Genomic DNA, 17,729 nt, shown 5'->3' with positions numbered 1-17,729 from the left:
ACAGGAGCGTTTTAGACAGCAGCCAGAGTGGTGTAATGGTCCAGTCCAGGACTTGGTTCTAGACCACTTTTACTGAGGGGGGGTCAGGTTCTGGACCAGTTCTTCTATCAGGACAAAAATAGACGAATGTGATCTGGCTTAAAAGAAAGTTTATTGTACAGAAAACCAAATGATTCATGGAGCACGTGCTCTTTACCACCAGTATCCAAGTATTGGGGAACTTTAAGGCATCCTAAAACCCAAAGCTGATCAGTACAGCAGAAGGTCACATGACTTCAGTCCAATCACAAACAAGTACTATGCCTCTTCCTGTTTATGAAATGTATTTCACAGCAGGTATCAAACAAACTGCAGCAGGTGAAATATCTTTTACATTATTTTCACTTTTTTCCATGTTTTTGTGTTTCATTAAATATTTTTGCTTGTAAAATATTTTTAGCAATCATAAAATATTTAGACCGTTGACTTTAAGGGCCACCGTAATTTTCTGGCTTCCCTGAAACGTCACAACTCGGATGTTATGTTTTGGTGAACATGTCTTTTTTTTTTATTTATTCACGTATTGCATCAACTTTCTACTCAAATATAAATTTGAACTGTAAGAATTCACACTTTTTCCTCTTCTTCTCCTTCTTAGTTTCAACCATAGACTGTGTTTCAACATTGAAATCACGTGATGAACATACTGAAGAACGACTTCATCATCACCTGAGCAGTCCTTGAATGCAGCATATGTGCCCGAGTTGACTGCATGACGTCATCGCGCAGAAACGAATAAAGTGATTGTTGGCTTGATGGAAAAAACACACACTACTTACATATTATATTATATATGTTTTGTGACAAATATAGACTACAATTTTTAAATATTATTATTTTATTTTTTCTTTCTGTTGCACATTATCCCATTATTTCCTCTGTATTAGTATTTGATTATTACGATTTAAAGCTCGACCGTGAACACACCAGAGTGGGAACTCCGAGCCTCCGAGCTGCACGTGAATGCAGTGGAGCGCTATGGAAGAAACTGGCGGCCGCAGTGCATTCTGGTACATGGAGTTGATGACACACATTTGTTTGTAAATGAAGTGTTTTTAATTTTTTTTTCCTCGTCGTAACATTTCACACAGTAACATCCAAAGTGACCTTCGACCCCCGTCTCCAGTCTGCTGCTCACACTCAGACATGTGAATGAACGAGTCCCTCGGGCTCCGAGTCCCTCGGGCTCCGAGTCCCTCGGGCTCCGAGTCTTAAAGTGCTTTTGGATGCATTTAATGTGCTTTATTAATCTAATAAGGGACCCAGCCTTGTTTTCCTCTGAAGCAGGATCACACAAAGCTTTCCATGAGCCTCCTTAAAGTGTGTGTGGACTGAATGCCCTTAAACAAGTGATTCTCTACAGTCAAGTGTTTCTGTATTGACCTCTGTGTAGTCGTGTGCTAAACACATGACGCTCATGATATGTTGTTGTCCTCTTGTGCATTCTCTAACACACCTTTGAGCTTGTTTTTACTTAAACTAGCAGACCACCTCCAGACAGACGATGACAAACAAAAACCTGCATCTCTGTTGTGATGAACCTTTCTTCAGTTTCGACAGATTTCAAACTGACTCATCTCTTCAGCTCACGTCAGAGCAGCTCCGTTCATCTGTTTGTTAAAGGATGCACCGCCCCTCGTCACTGCCCTCTCCAACATGGCGCAGGAATGTGGCGCCTGTTTCTCTGCGCGTCGTCACACACAAGTTTCATCGCTGTTTGTCTTTTATATAAAATTCAGATTTGCTTACTTTTAGTGACGTGCAAATATAAAGGAGTCAGGTCCTGATACACACTACGAGTCTCTAAATGTTTCGCCTCCCGTGAGAGATGATGCTCTAAGCGCATACATTATTGCCACAAACATGTCGTGATCATTTGCATATTACTTGTGCAGACCTAAACTGTATTGCGTGAGCTACCTTTCTACTGAGCGAGTGGGCTAAAGGGACGAAGCGTGTTTAAAATGCACGGCGTTGAGTAAGGTGTGTGTACTGTTCCTTTAAGAGCTGCTCTTCCTTTCCTTAGACCTTTGAGACGTACCTGTAGCACCCTGTTGAAATGTTTCACTGCTGGTTTCATCGGAGGGTGTTTAGCCGTACACAGACATCCTGAGACATGAACATGACATCACTTCCTGCAGTAATACTCTGGTTTCATTTTTCAATACACAAACGTTTTCGCCGAACTCTCTCCGAGTAATAGATCTATCTAAAAAAAAAAAAGTCATTTAGCGTTTTTACACCAACCAAAGTTGTTTTTTTTCTTCCGCTCAGCAGCACGACTCCTCCACCTATCACAGAAGGTTATTCAAAGATCGAAGGAGGCGATGTCATGTGCTGTAGTGACCTCCGTCGGCGCTCCTCTCCTTCAACACTCGCCGGCGGCGATGAGCTCCCCGGGTCTCTCTGCCAGTCGGTCTCGCCGGTGTTCTTCGTCCTCGTCCTCCTCGAACAGTGTGTGGTGCATGCTCAGCAGCTGGTGGGAGGGCGGTATGGTGAGGGGCGGCGGCTGGGACTCGGGGTTTTCCACCGTCTGGAGGAGAGCCTGAGGAGGGGACGATTTGGGGCTGAGGGCGTCTTCGCTGGACGGAGGGTTCGGGCTCACGCCGTTCACGTAAGTCGTGGTGGGCAGGGTCATCGTAGAAAAGGCAGTGCTGGTCGATTCTGGAGAACAGACTTTAGTTTCTGAGGAGGAAACAGAAGACAAGGAGACGCAGAGACGGTCAGGACGCTCTGTAGTTATTATCAAGCATGACGCAGCAGAACACGCTAACACTTCCTGTCTGTTCACGCTGTGCACGCACACGGAGGCGTGCTGCTGTCGTCTGCTAGCCTGTAGCTTAGCGAACAAAGCAGGAGAATAGGGAAGAGCGGACGGGCTCACCTGTGATTGCACCTGAAACGTGGACGATGGTGTGCGTGCCTTCCAGGAACACGGCGTCCAGGTTGTGCTCCACGGGCAGAGGCTCCGTGGCGGCGACCTCCACTTTGGGCTTACGGATGGTCAGCATGTACGGGTGGACGTCCAATGAGAAGTTACGGGTGTGTTTCTTCTCCATCCCGCTGATATCTACGGTGATAAATCAAACAACTTCTTTAGAGGGAGAGACACAAACACATCCGACCCGTGTTTCACCAGGAACGATCTGATTGGATGAGAGCAACTTTACATGTTGATGCTCGTGTGGACATGTGTGGCTGCTCGCAGGACACCGTACCTTTCGTGGCTGGATGTTGCGTGCTCTTGCTGTCTAAGAGAGGAGCGATGAAGCTGTCCGTGACCGTCTTCCGTCTCAGCTGTTTGGGTTTCTCCGGCTTGGTGTTGTTCTCCAGACGGGTCATCGTGAGCGGCTCCTTCAGAGACACAAACAGGATGTGACATCAGAGCTTCAGCTGGATGATACACATCAAGGTGTGACCTTGTTGTTCTCAGCTCTGTGTTCACGCTGACGCCACGCTCCTTCATGTTTGTCATGTGCTCGTTCCACCAAGAACTCATTTACTGCACGTTGCACAAGTTTCACTTTTTCTCCACTCTTGTTTTAGATTCCATTTGATTTAACTTTGTACTTTTCTATTTGTCTATTAATCTGTACTTTCTTTTTATTAGTGTAAATATTATTTATCTTATTTACCTTATTTTATTTCATATTTTACCTTATTTTATGTGCGTTGCATCGTGGGGAAACTTTCGATTTCACTGTATGTCTGACTTATTTTGGAATTGACAATAAAGTAAACCTTGAACCTTGAACCTTGAACCTTGAACCTTGAACCTGAAGGAGAAGCATCAGACTGACATCAAACAGAAGAGTTTAAGATGCATTTCACTGCTGAAATGTTAAACTCGATTGTTTCTGTCAGCTCTCTGCTGCTGCCTCTGCCTCACACACGTCTGCAGGTGAGTGTGGAGACGACGTGAGGACGGAGAGGACGTCGCACGCTCCTCGGTTACCTTGAACGGCTGAGGGAGAGGGTTGGAGCTCGGGATCCATTTCATCTTTTTGCGAGGCCGCTTGATGACCAGCGGCTCCCCCGCCATCTCTCCCCCTCCGAGGTCGCTGGGGTCCATGTTGGGGTCGAGTGTCTGTATCCCAGAATCCCTCACAGTGGGCGTGGCGTCGTGGTTGGACTGAGCGAGCGCTGCCAGCAGCTGCCTGACCACGTTGTCGTACATGAGGTCGCTCTCGTTGGTGATGAAGTCCAGCCGGTTCAGGGACTTGATGTGGTCTCTGTTCTCGTTGCAGAACATGGCCAGGATGTTGATGTCGCAGAACTGAGACTTCTGCCAGCGTCGGCGAGTTTTGATGCCGACTTTGTGCAGCTTGTCGAACACAAAGTTGGACTTCCTCACCACGAACAGGTGCAGCAGGTTGAGCAGGATGATGAGGTTCATGGTGCAGAGCAGAGCGATGTCCACGGCCGCCATGATGCGCTGCAGCTGCACAGCCGACAGCTTACAGTTCACCTTCAGCTTGAGCTCCACGTAGCTGCTGATGTCCGGAGGCTCACCCAGAGCGCAGGTGAACTCGTTCTGCCTCTGGCGGGCGTAGTAGGCGCTCAGGTAGGAGATGGGGATGGAGCTGAGGCAGATAATGGCCAGGTGGCGTGCGAGGTAAATCTTTGCCAGAAAGTTGCTTTGTCCTCGTCTCTCTAAATATTTCTCAAACAGGTTCTGCTCGGGGCTCTTCTCCTTCTCCGCGTTCTCGATGATCTCCCTCCGCTCTCGCTCAGTTATGCCCGGTCCTTTGGACTGGATCTGCTTCTCGATCTTGGGGGCTCGACCCTCGGCGGCTCGGTGGTAGCAGTTGTCGATCTCCTGGAGCAGGAAGTTGAGCTCTGAGGTGAGCCGTGTGGAGGCCAGGAACTCCCAGCCCAGAGCCGGGACGTACATGATCCCGGCGAAGGCCAGCAGGGCGTACGGCAGGAACTTGTGTTCAAAGAGCGAAGGCCAAAGGTGAGACTCCACTCCAGGTAGGGCGTCTCGCAGCTCCGTCCAGCAGTAGCCGCGTGCGTACAGCGCCTGGTCTCTGGTGAAGTTGTGTGGTGTGTAACAGTAGATGGACTCCTCTGAGCAAAACACAGAAACACAGAATCAACATTTCATTTTTCATCCCAGATCACGAGAGCAGAACTTTCAACGTGTATTCACCAAAGCACAAGCACGCTTCCACAGAGACAAAGATCCTGGCTTCTGTCTCTGACAGGTCTCAACATCTACAAGGATTTACCACTTTCAGATACTATCGATGATCCGAATCACAGACTGGATCATTTTACAGCGTGTGTGAGTAAAATCAGATATATGGCGGCGTCCTTTTCTGCAGAATTGTCCAAAAGCTGTTTAATAGAAACCCTGACTTGATGGGTTTCCAGATGTTCTGTCGTCTCTCTAATCTGGCTTCTCCTTCTGTTCTGTATCTGTGTGAATCTTTCATCTGTGCGTCTCTGATCATGATCACTCAGGAGTGTGTGTCTGGCTCAGGTACACACAGGAAGTCTGCATCAGGTGGGTGCAGTGATGAGGACAGTGGGACATGCTGTCCTCGCTCTGAGGGAATACCTCTCTGCAGAGCGTCTGCCTTCTGACCCGACACACCTTCCTCCTGCTACCTCTCACATCTCCAGACTCTCTGCAGGCTTCCTGCTGAGCTCACTCAGCTCATCACGGGTTCTCATTAGAGCTCTGCACGACTAACTGGATTTAACTGGATCACATTGTTGTTGGAGACCTTAAAGAGGAACACAGTGCTCTGCATGTTTACTCTGCAGCTGCTCATCAGCGCTGGAAGAGGATAAATAAAGTTTGAATAATCCAGTGAACTCGGAGCGCCCTCTGGTGGTCTCACCTGCAAAGTTCCTGGTGAAGACGAGGGTGACCAGCAGGATGGGGATGATGACCGTCCCGATGGTGACCACACGGTCGAAGGGCAGCTCCAGTTTGAGCTGCACCATGAGGCCGGCCAGAGCCCCGCCCCTCTCGTCCTGGGAGGAGCCGGGCAGGATCAGCTCTTTCAGCTTCTCGCCGGCGAGCAGAGCTGTGGCCATGTCTAGGTTTTGATCGAGGATGTTCTGCATCCGGAACACAAAGAGCGAATGCTACGAGCTCCCTCGGGGTGGCAGGGGAGAGCGAGGTGTTCAAACACACGCACAGGAACGTTTGGCGGTCTTCAGCCACAGGTGCTCAGGTACGCGCTCATGCTGTGCGGTCTGACTTCTTCAGAGATCTCTGCTCCTGCAGAACGGACATCATGTTCAGACACACAGTCCTGCCTCGCTCTCCTCCGTGTGGCGCCCCATCATCTCCACAGTGCCTGGCTCCCGTCCACACACACTCTGAGGCAGGATGAGGGATGAGCTCAGGTTTGGAGGCGACCCTGTGATCCCCGAGGAGCCCGATCGCTGGCTGAAGACTCTTCAGTCAGGCAAAGCTCTGACTCACCTTTACCTGCAAGAAAGAAGACCAGTTAGAGCAGCTGCTGTGTGCAGGGGGAGGACCAGGCTGGGGGACAGGGGGAGGACCAGGCTGGGGGACAGGGGGAGGACCAGGCTGGGGGACAGGGGGAGGACCAGGCTGGGGGACAGGGGGAGGACCAGGCTGGGGGACAGGGGGAGGACCAGGCTGGGGGTCAGAGGGAGGACCAGGCTGGGGGACAGGGGGAGGACCAGGCTGGGGGACAGGGGGAGGACCAGGCTGGGGGACAGGGGGAGGACCAGGCTGGGGGACAGGGGGAGGACTTGGTCAGACGCTGCAGAAAACATGGATGTAGAATCTGTTTGTTTCTGCAGGTCACATGAGGCGTTCAGGATATCCTGTCACCTCTCATCCCCATGAAGGAAGGGAGGTAAAGGGGGCCTTTCTGAGACCCCCCCCCCCCCATGGCCTCTGCAGGTCTTGGAACAGCATGTTCAAACTCAGGAGAGTCCAGTGAACACACACTCCAGTGATGTATTCAGTGTGTGTGTATGTGTGTGTGTGTGTGTGCAGCGTGAAGGTCACGTGGATGTCCTTGGGGAGGGGCGAGCTTACATCACCCCTCACCCTCTTCATCTCACAGTATGACTCCTCCTCCTCCTCACCTTCAGCACAGACCCAGGTGATGATGAAAGCGTCCAGAACATGAATACTGGATGAGCAGGGCGAGCAGAGGGAGAGAGAGTCTGTAACGATGAAGAGATATGTGAAGAATCTAAATAAAGGTCATGAAGGTCATGAAGGTCACGCGTCTCCACGCTGTCTTCTTGTTTATTCTTAAACTTCGCTGTCACTTCTGCTTCAGCTAATAAAGCATCAACCTGTGACTCCTCCCCCTTCAAACAGCCTTTTAAAAGTCTAACTGAACAAGAAGCTCCAACATGGAGGACGCCGTCTCTCTCTCTCTCTCTCATGTCCACACAGCGCCCTGCTCGCCCCGTCTCAGCTCGATGTCACTCTGTGTGTTCACACAGCAGCCTTCAGATACAGAGTCAGTCTCTGAGAGGACGAGAGAGAGAGAGAGAGAGAGAGAGAGAGAGAGGGGGGGGGGAGAGAGAGGGAGAGAGAGAGAGAGAGGGAGAGAGAGAGACAGAGAGAGGGAGAGAGAGAGGGGGGGAGAGGGAGAGAGAGAGAGAGAGAGAGGGAGAGAGAGAGAGAGAGAGAGGGAGAGAGAGAGAGAGAGGGAGAGAGAGAGACAGAGAGAGGGAGAGAGAGAGGGGGGAGAGAGGGAGAGAGAGAGACACAGAGAGAGAGAGAGAGGGGGGGAGAGAGAGAGAGAGAGAGGGGAGAGAGAGAGAGGGGAGAGAGAGGGGGGAGAGAGAGAGAGACAGAGAGAGGGGAGAGAGAGAGAGGGAGGGGGGAGAGAGAGAGGGAGGGGGGGAGAGAGAGACAGACAGACAGACTAGAGGAAATATGGGAACACGTGAGCTGCAGGTCAGACGTCGACCTGGTTACATCAACATGAACACTTTGTTCACGTTACATTAAAGTTCCACCGCGAGGAGACCGGAAGTGACCACACGTCACAATCTTGCTGTAGTGACATTTTTCCGAGCTCTAATCAGGCGACTCTGACTCCCAGAGGACACCTCTTTGAGAGCGAGTCAGAGAGCGAGTCTCTGCAGATGTTCATGCTGATGTGATCCAGGAGACCGATATGTCCCTTGTGGGACACCGTAACATACAACACTTTATCCCCATCCTCAAACCCATGAAGGAAGAGGGAACATGAAGTTTGCATCATTCAAAGTTAAAGGGGCATTACATTAAAGCGTGAAGCTGGGAGGCTGCTGGCTCCACTCCAGGTCAGCACATCATGCCTTCAGCCCGGCTCGGTCTCCAGCCCTCACAGAGGGGATCCCACAGAGTCCTCCTGACCACAACAGACAAAGAGCCGGCGCTGAGAGAAGCCCTGAACGTTCAGGACGAGCACAGAGGGGGAAACTTTGAGAGCTCCCAGACAACTGATCTGACTCATTCTAGATCTGAGGAAGTAAAACAGAAACACCTCAAGCACCCTGACTCTCTTCTTACTTCTGACTGTCAGTGAGTCCCCGCACAGCAGGGACATCTCATCAGGGTGAGGACATCATTTTGTGCCGGTTGTCTCCTGTTGAGCTGGGCTGCTCCGGTTCTGAGAGTGCAGGACTGTGGGAGAATCACAGCCACACTCTTCCACGTTACAGAAAGCCACAGCTGCCTGCAGACGACGAGACGTTTCAGCACCTGAGCGGCGGACAGCTCCCGAACAGCCGCAAAGAGCAGAGACTGAGTGCAGACCTGCAGCAGCCGCCTACCTGTCCACAGCCGCCTACCTGTCCACAGCGGGGGGGGGACTGTCACCGGGCTCTCCCGAGACACGAGCATGCACAGGCGAAATATTAAAAAACCCCACTCACCACGTCTTGCTGCCTCTGCCGGAGCGCTAAGGGTTAATCTGCAGTGCGGGCGAGCAAAGCTACAGCATGTATCCGAGGAGCACACCGGTTTGTTCCGCCTTTACCCCCCCTCTGCTCCCCTCCCCACCGCCCCCCCGCCCTGCCTCTTCCTCAGAAACAAGGGATGAGATAACACATTAAGATTCTCTCCCTCATCACATCACCTCTCTCTCTCTCTCTCCTCCGCGCGCGCTGCAACAGACACACGCGCACGAGCGTTTCAGAAAGGCACGCGGTGTTTACGCAGATATGCGCAGAATCGCAGCATCTTTGTTTATTCTTGGATCCTTTTAAAAAAAGGCTTAAGACTAAGCATGCACATCACGTGACGCAGTCTGGATGTTTGCAGGTATCTGAGTGTTCACAGCATCACTACTCTGAAATCATCTGTTGTCTACAAACAGCTCAGACAGCCTCTTACTTTCATCTTGATTGGTTTATTCAGCCTGTCAATCATCTGCTGCTGTGTGACTGGAAAACAATGTCTGTCACTCACAGTCACTGGGTGGGGCCAGCATCTTCTTGTTTTGGGGTCCCAAACAGCGTGCAGAAGTTGGGCAACAAAGTGAAGTGAGTCCTGCTGCAGTGGTTTGACAGGAAGTAGATCCCTGTGCAGATGTGGAGCAGGAGGCTGGCTGTGTTTAAACAGGTGTGCTGTGTGAAGACGTGCTGCAGTCTGAATGGCTTTCATTCAGTAAGCAGGACCGTCTCAAGGATTTCCAGGCCCCTTGAAAAGATGTGGCATTGGGCCCCTTTGTCCCCGGCCTTATTTAAGCCTGAGTGAGTTCAGCCATCTTAAAAGCTTCTAGTGAAAGGTGCTGAAGCAGAACATCGGACTAAGAGTGGAGATAAGACAGGTGCATAAGAGAAGAATGAGAGCGCCATACAACACAAGAAACACAACAAAGCAATCGATGGTCATTACATTCAAGAATTTGTCCCAGATTGGCTGCTTAAGACTTCTAATTGTGTTGCCATGGTAACCAAACAGGTGTAAATATTGACGACTCAGTAAAAGGAAGAGTGAACGACTTTTTGATCCACTGGATGTCGCTGGTAGCTTCAATCACCTGTGTCCTGCATTGTAGTGTTAGCATGCTAATGTTAGCACTCTTTAGTTAGCTGGTAGCTTCAGTCACCTGTGTCCTGCATTGTAGTGTTAGCATGCTAATGTTAGCACTTGTTAGATAGCTGGTAGCTTCAATCACCTGTGACCTGCATTGCAGAGTTAGCATGCTGATATTAGCGCTCTTTAATTAGCTGATAGCTTCAGTCACCTGTGACCTGCACTGTAGTGTTAGCATGCTAATGTTAGCACTTGTTAGATAGCTGGTAGCTTCAATCACCTGTGACCTGCATTGCAGAGTTAGCATGCTGATATTAGCGCTCTTTAATTAGCTGGTAGCTTCAATCACCTGTGACCTGCATTGCAGTGTTAGCATGCTGATATTAGCACTCTTTAGTTAGCTGCTAGCTTCATGTAAACTGACACAGAATGATCTAAATGATCAGTGAGTATGTTCTTCTTCTTCTTGACTCAAACAGCTTTTATACACAAGGGGAGGAGCCGGCCGTCCCGTCCATGTAAACACAGCTCTGACAACAACACAGCCAGCAGAACTCCAGCTTCTCCCTCACTGGAGACAGTCAGGACTCACACACACAGAGAGAGAGAGTGGAGTTATGAGATGAATCATGTTTGTCTTTTTCACCACTATAACCTTTCCTCTTTCAGAACACAATCTGAAGATGTATCTCAGGACGCCGTCCTCCACTGCGACCCTGATTGGTCAGTTTCCCTCCGCCATGACGCCCATTTCAAGACATTAGTGTCTTTATGTATTTGTAAGTATCATTTCTGGGCTACTCATTGTTCCTTTCTCCGTCCCTGTTGAACAGACACAGTTTTTACTGCAGTTAATCACTTTGTGGCCTCCAGCGGTCTGAGACTCTGTCGGGCTCCTCGTGGCCACACAGCGACGTGAGAGCGCTCGAAGGAGAGGCACCAGCCTCCTCCAGCCGGTTCCTGCCGGTTAGGGGAGCCGCGCCTCACTTCATCTCCCTCCAAATATGGTCTCTCTCTCTCTCTCTCTCTGATGTGATGCAGCTTCCTGTGAGCCTGCAGGAGAAAGCAGCAGCCTGTCCCGTCGTTATAAACCTGATGTCTTCAGAACCACAGCTGTGAACCTCTTTGTAGTGTTAATATTTCAGAAGCTCTGAACTTTCAAACGTCTGTCCTTCTTATTTTCATGCATGTGCACAAAAAAAGCCCTGAACATGAACAAATAGCTCTGAATATAATGAGGTGTTAAATTCCATCACTATGATCTCAGCCTTTATAATGACTTTTTACTGACATGTCAGTGCTAAAACAGATTATTAGCTCCATCACAGCTGAGTGAACCAAAAGCAAGCTGGATTGGCACGTTGGTCCCCTCCTGCACACGTATCCTCCTCCTTCTTTGCCCCTTGTTTATATTAATAGGCCTTGGATACTGAGCCCCTCTGTCTTTCAGGTGTGCTTCAGGGTCTCTCCCTGGTTGGTTTGTTTGACGGTGGGCTGCCTGCTGGCGGGGCGTCTTAAGAGTTACCATGTACATGTGGAGAACCTTGGTTCTCTGAGGGAAGAGACTATGTCCAGGGGTCTCCAACAAGGGGCTCCAAGCAAATCCAAAATATAGAAAAACAAAAGAAAATAAAAAGAATCTACCCAATGCATTGGGTAGATTCTTTTTATTTTATATCTATAACTCTAGATTTATCTAACCAGATTATCGTGGTCGAGCATGCAGAGTCAGAAATCTCAGTAAAGGTAACCATATAATATTAAAATGTGATCATGTACACATAGGGGGAGTAGAAGTAGCTTGTGACCTGTTTTTGAAGTAGCGCTCCTAAAAAAGGTTGGAGACTGTTTTTCTCGCTGCTCGCAGACGAGCACGCCAGCACAGGTGTTTAATAGATGAGCTGAGGGGCGTGAGCGGGCGAGGGGACGGGACTGTGACGAGCAGGGGTCAGACCCTGGACATGGGGCGGGACTGTGACGAGCAGGGGTCAGACCCTGGACATGGGGCTGGACTGTGACGAGCAGGGGTCAGACCCTGGACATGGGGCGGGACTGTGACGAGCAGGGGTCAGACCCTGGACATGGGGCTGGACTGAGAACTTTCTTTCTTCTTCTTTGCCCTCATGTTCGAGTCACTCACTGAAGACTTGAACAAGTCACTCAGTCTCACCTCTGCATGAACAGACAGGCCGTGATGAAAGAGGGGAAGTGACGTTTATTAATAATGAAGATCTGCAGCTGAGGGAGGAGAGTAAATGAACAAAGCAGCAGATAATTCAGCCATACAGAGAACAGGTTTCATTCCAAAGTAGAAAGCAGGATGAGATGTTAGGAAAGCATTTATTAAAACATGCACCAACCAAACATGACATGGAGATGACACGTTTGTCCTCCTGCTCTTTAAGTGATTCTGTTTGATTCATGGAGCAACAACAACAACAAACAAAGATGACATATGACACAAGTATTTTTCCTAACACTCAGTTAGAAGTCTTTTAGCTGTCGGAGGACGTCGACTGTATCCGGGACAATCTAAACATGGAGGCTCACAAAGAGCCTGAGACCAGCTGCCTACAGGAGATTAAATCTGTAGAAACTAAACACACCAGTATTTACATTTTGGGTTGGTTTGATTCTGGACTCCACAGGCTGCACTGGTTATCTCTGTCCCCTCTCTGTGAGGAGGTTGCTGGTTTGAATCCCTGTCTGACAGGAGCTTCTCTGCATGTTCTCCCTGTGCATGGCGTGGGTTCCTTCCGGCTTCCTCCCACTGTCCAATCACATGCTGCTTACCTGCTGACTCTGAACTGTCTGCTCTGTGATTGGCTGGTTGTCTGTCTCTATATGTCAGCTCTGTGATTGGCTGGTTGTCTGTCTCTATATGTCTGCTCTGTGATTGGCTGGCTGTCTGTCTCTACATGTCTGCTCTGTGATTGGCTGGTTGTCTGTCTCTATATATCAGCTCTGTGATTGGCTGGTTGTCTGTCTCTACATGTCTGCTCTGTGATTGGCTGGTTGTCTGTCTCTATATGTCAGCTCTGTGATTGGCTGGTTGTCTGTCTCTATATGTCAGCTCTGTGATTGGCTGGTTGTCTGTCTCTATATGTCAGCTCTGTGATTGGCTGGTTGTCTGTCTCTATATGTCAGCTCTGTGATTGGCTGGTTGTCTGTCTCTATATGTCTGCTCTGTGATTGGCTGGTTGTCTGTCTCTATATGTCTGCTCTGTGATTGGCTGGTTGTCTGTCTCTACATGTCAGCTCTGTGATTGGCTGGTTGTCTGTCTCTATATGTCAGCTCTGTGATTGGCTGGTTGTCTGTCTCTATATGTCAGCTCTGTGATTGGCTGGTTGTCTGTCTCTGTATGTCAGCTCTGTGATTGGCTGGTTGTCTGTCTCTATATGTCAGCTCTGTGATTGGCTGGTTGTCTGTCTCTATATATCAGCTCTGTGATTGGCTGGTTGTCTGTCTCTACATGTCTGCTCTGTGATTGGCTGGTTGTCTGTCTCTATATGTCAGCTCTGTGATTGGCTGGTTGTCTGTCTCTATATGTCAGCTCTGTGATTGGCTGGTTGTCTGTCTCTATATGTCAGCTCTGTGATTGGCTGGTTGTCTGTCTCTATATGTCAGCTCTGTGATTGGCTGGTTGTCTGTCTCTATATGTCTGCTCTGTGATTGGCTGGTTGTCTGTCTCTATATGTCTGCTCTGTGATTGGCTGGTTGTCTGTCTCTACATGTCAGCTCTGTGATTGGCTGGTTGTCTGTCTCTATATGTCAGCTCTGTGATTGGCTGGTTGTCTGTCTCTATATGTCAGCTCTGTGATTGGCTGGTTGTCTGTCTCTGTATGTCAGCTCTGTGATTGGCTGGTTGTCTGTCTCTACATGTCTGCTCTGTGATTGGCTGGTTGTCTGTCTCTATATGCCTGCTCTGTGATTGGCTGTCACCCCGCCTCTTGGCTTCAGCCCCCACGACCCCGGGAACAGATGAAGCGGTGCAGATAACGGATGCAGGTTTTTTTCACGTTTTTTTTCCAAGTATAAAAAAGTCAAAACATTGATTGGCGTCTACTTTTACAACTTTAAACAAAACGTTAAAATCCATTCAAAACCAGTTTAATGCATGATCTGTATCGAGCGAGGTTAAACATCCCAGACTTATCGTACGAGGTTTGTTGTGTTTTTAAACCCTGTCTATGGAGACTAGTGGACTTCATGGTGCCATAAAAAAAACTCTTTTTACGACAACATGCAGAAAACAATGATACAGACCAAAAACAAGGTGCAAAGCAGAAATCTGGAAGAAAAACTAGAAACATAATATTTTCACTCTGATTTCCTTTCTTCTAAAGAAAGTGCTTCTTCCTTTCTTGCAGTGTTTCTCGTTCCTTCCAGCTTCCTGTCGTTGTTTTATAATCCTCCTTTCGTTCCCCTCTTCTTCTTCTGAACTTCTCTCCGAGCTGTGGAAATGTTCACTGGGCCATTTGGACCACAACTGCCTTCCAGGCTCTGTCTTTGTCAAAGTCCTGCAGCGCTCCATTGACTGCCTGCTGCTGAGGGAGCAAAACATGAAGAGAGAGAGAGAGGGGGGGGGGGGGAGAGGGACAGAGAGAGAGAGAGAGAGAGAGAGAGGGGCGACAAAATGTACAAGGGGAAAGGCGACATGTATGAACAATCATCCTTTATCATGTCAGCACATTTAAAAACTGCACTGCTCAAAGTAACACAACGTTCATTCTGCACGTGATTTAAGGACGTGGACAGACAGACAAGTGCCCCCCCCACCCCTACACACACACACACACACACACACACACACACACACACACACACCCTACCTCACAGTAGTACGTCTGTGTGTGCATGCCGTCCTCGCTCTCTGGAGCCCCCATGCGGAGCCGGCTCTTGTAGGAGGCACAGTGCACCACAGTGGCCGAGGTGAGAACTGCCTGCACCAGCAGCAGCACCATCAGGATCAGCAGCAGGATGTCGTAGGACTGCTGTAACACACACACACACACACACACACACACACACACACACACACACACGCTCAGGGAGAACCTGCACATGGCACACTGCTGCTGCTGCTGTGTGTGTTCACTTCACTGGGCTCACCTTGGCCGTGGGCACCTCATGCAGGAAAATGTCTATAAAGCTGATCACACTGCAGGAGAGGAAGCCAGAGGCGGAGAAGAGCAGCGGAGACGTCACGCTGCTGATGGCGATGAGCACCTCCACCTGAGAGACGACAGAGCAGCAGAGACAGACGAAGAAGAAGAGGAGGAGCAGAGGATTCAAAGTGTGTGTAACTGTGATGTGAAGTTAGTCAGAGGAGACAAACTGATCCACGGGGCCTTTCAGAGGCCTTCACAGTAAAGAGGAGGAAGCAGCCTGTTCATTTCAATATGGCTGACAGTGGAGAGGTTATCGAACGCCCGGGCTCCTCTCTCTCTCCCTGATGTCTGACTCCTATCTCTACAGCTTGTGTGTAAGTCAGTATCGTCTGTGTAGAAGTCAAAGGTGATGCCTCTGAGATAAACGATGAAGCGTGTGAGAGGCACACGGAGAGACAGCGCCCTGAAGAACAACACACACAGGATGAAACACAGTTCCCAGTAAGGCAGGAGGAACGAGTGCAGAGCTTCCATGATAACACATGGGACCAGACGCCGGGCAAAAAGCCAGTAGTTATTGTAGAAATGGGGAAGGTTAACACGCAGGAAGGATTTCTTCTTTCCTCGCCGCTGAGGTGGCGCTCGGAGCAGGCCGTGCATGAGGGAGGATGGCGTGGTTGGCTGGTTGACAGGTTTGTAGTCGTGCCCGATGACCTCGGGGGGGGGGGGGGGGGGGGGGAAGGTCGGAGGTTAACAATCAGGGAGAGTCGGCAGCCAGGAGCTAACGAGCTAACGGGCTAACGGGCTGCACCAGCGTTCACTCCTTCTGCAGAGGGAGCCGCTCGTCTTCTCGGGCGTTCTTCATTGTTCATCTTCACTCTTTGCTTCTCAGAGTTCAGTGATGAATGGATCTGCTTCTCTTTGTGAAATGTGCGTCCACTTTGACTCCTCCTTCTTTTACTGTGAGTTTCATTTTATTGTCTCTCTGCTGATCCTCTGAACATCCTCCACGGCTAACAGAGACCTTTAAACAAACCGTGTGTGTGTCAGAGTGATTCTCTCTACTCGCTCCAGTTTATGAACTGTAGTGTCACTAAGTCTGCCATAAACCTGAACGTGGTCTTCAGCTGATTCTTGTCTGTGACACAGATGTGACTCCTGCCCCCCCCCCCCCCCCGCGCTGTGAGACCAGATTTCTCTGGACTCTGTGCTGCCACGGCGTCGAGGCTGCATCCTGGATGGAGCGATATTTCTCCCTCCTTGTTCTCCGTGTTAATGAAGGGTTCAGTGTGACCTTTCTCTCGTGCTGGCAGAACAACATGTGGAGGTGAGATCACCATGCAACACGACTGTGAGAGGAGCGTCCCCCCCCCCCCCCCCCCCCCCTCTGTAGCTGACGCTGGCTCGTACTCACCAGACACTTGTTGGGGTATTCCGACACGACGTGGCTGGCGATGGCGCTGGGGAAACACTGCGGAGGAGTCCGACAGTTAGACACAGACGTCTCGTCATTCTCAGATTCACTTTGTGCGCTCAAAGTTCAAACGTACAGCGACGAGGATCCAGAAGAAGGTGACGGACAGGTACGGCCCGGGTAGCAACGCGTCCATGTTGAGGGCAATGATTCCTCCGAAGACGGCAGAAATCCCCACGATGACTTCGATGACCTGTGAGAAGACTTCTTCAGTGATGGATCAACATCAGAGATCATGTCAGACAGGGGGGGGGGGGGGTACGCACTGAGTAGGCTTTGACCAGGCGGGTGGGGAACACTGCAGGCGTCACCACCACAGGTCTGTCGTACGTCTGAGAGATGGACACACAGCGTGAGAGGAGAGGCGATGACACACACACACACACACACACACACACACACACACACACACATACACACACACACACACACATACACACACACACACACACACACACACACACACACACACCTTCCTGTGACAGCAGCAGTCCTCTGCAGAGCGGGCTGACAGGATGACGGTGCTCGCCATCAACACCTCCAGCAGAATCATCAGGATGAGGTTAAAGTTGATCTGAGAGCAGGCGGGCGGGCGAGCGAGGGAAGAGAGAGAGGGAGAGCACACACGTGAACGTTCTGGGTTCAGTACTGTGAAGAATGAATCCATGTTTGATTGTGATTTACGTTGACGGCGGACGGGTTCAGGACCAGCTTACACCCGAACCAGACCAGGCACGTGGTCGTCACTGCAAACGTGGACACGTAGAGCACCTGGAAATCTGACACCTTCAAAAACAAGAGAACACCAGAGCTCGGCTAGCATCACGCGTTAGCATCTAATCAAACAGCCGTTCTGTGTTCACTCACTGACACGTGTCGGTTCTTGGCGATGGCGAAGCTGGCCACGGCGGCAGGAAGTCCCTGACAGAGACACAACAGAACGATGATCCTCAGCCTGACAGCACGCTGTGACTGCCTCCTTCATTAGTTTAGTGGTCTGTAGGTGTGAATGTGAGTGTGGCTGTCTGTCTCTGTATGCCGGGATCGACCCCGAGCCCCCCCGTGACCCCGTGACCCCGAACTCTGACATCACTCACTGAGCCTGCAGCACAGCGCAGGTAATCC

General features: G+C 50.1%; 2 protein-coding genes across 3 annotated transcripts in view; both read right to left on the bottom strand.

Annotated features, from left to right (window-relative positions):
• Positions 1–1,835: 1,835 nt before the first annotated feature.
• Positions 1,836–9,291, bottom strand: panx2 (pannexin 2). 2 transcript variants are annotated; one of them, XM_079345807.1, is made up of 6 exons: positions 8,914–9,291; positions 5,889–6,487; positions 3,995–5,109; positions 3,258–3,393; positions 2,924–3,109; positions 1,836–2,724 (listed from the first exon to the last, which is right to left on the bottom strand). In XM_079345807.1, the coding sequence occupies exons 2-6, from the start codon at positions 6,115–6,117 to the stop codon at positions 2,408–2,410; spliced, it is 1,983 nt and encodes a 660-aa protein (XP_079201933.1). In that variant the 5' UTR covers positions 6,118–6,487; positions 8,914–9,291; the 3' UTR covers positions 1,836–2,407. The 2 variants fall into 2 exon arrangements, with proteins under 2 accessions (XP_079201933.1, XP_079201934.1); XM_079345808.1 differs by lacking the exon at positions 8,914–9,291 and adding an exon at positions 7,120–7,177.
• Positions 9,292–12,696: 3,405 nt separating this feature from the next.
• Positions 12,697–17,729, bottom strand: part of mlc1 (modulator of VRAC current 1) — a 6,238-nt gene continuing 1,205 nt past the window's right edge. Inside the window, exons 3-12 of the mRNA XM_079345535.1 lie at positions 17,702–17,729; positions 17,472–17,525; positions 17,289–17,390; positions 17,077–17,178; positions 16,871–16,936; positions 16,681–16,797; positions 16,545–16,601; positions 15,132–15,254; positions 14,852–15,013; positions 12,697–14,566 (exon numbers count right to left, since the gene is read on the bottom strand). The exon at positions 17,702–17,729 is cut by the window's right edge and continues 62 nt beyond it. Of these exons, the coding sequence (XP_079201661.1) occupies positions 14,486–14,566; positions 14,852–15,013; positions 15,132–15,254; positions 16,545–16,601; positions 16,681–16,797; positions 16,871–16,936; positions 17,077–17,178; positions 17,289–17,390; positions 17,472–17,525; positions 17,702–17,729 (892 nt within the window). The 3' untranslated portion in view covers positions 12,697–14,485. The remainder of the gene's footprint in view (positions 14,567–14,851; positions 15,014–15,131; positions 15,255–16,544; positions 16,602–16,680; positions 16,798–16,870; positions 16,937–17,076; positions 17,179–17,288; positions 17,391–17,471; positions 17,526–17,701) is intronic.

This window comes from Symphodus melops (assembly GCF_947650265.1).
Source record: "Symphodus melops genome assembly, chromosome: 6".
NCBI classification, from domain to species: domain Eukaryota; kingdom Metazoa; phylum Chordata; class Actinopteri; order Labriformes; family Labridae; genus Symphodus; species Symphodus melops.
Note: the sequence above shows the minus strand (reverse complement) of the source record. Positions and strands in the feature narration are given on the sequence as shown.

Coding starts and splice junctions, on each gene's coding strand:
- panx2 (XM_079345807.1), bottom strand. CDS start 6,117: ATGCAGAACATCCTCGATCAAAACCTAGACATGGCCACAGCTCTGCTC. Junction 5,110..5,888: donor CTTCACCAGGAACTTTGCAG/GTGAGACCACCA, acceptor TGTTTTGCTCAG/AGGAGTCCATCTACTGTTAC. Junction 2,725..2,923: donor CGTTTCAGGTGCAATCACAG/GTGAGCCCGTCC, acceptor TTTCCTCCTCAG/AAACTAAAGTCTGTTCTCCA.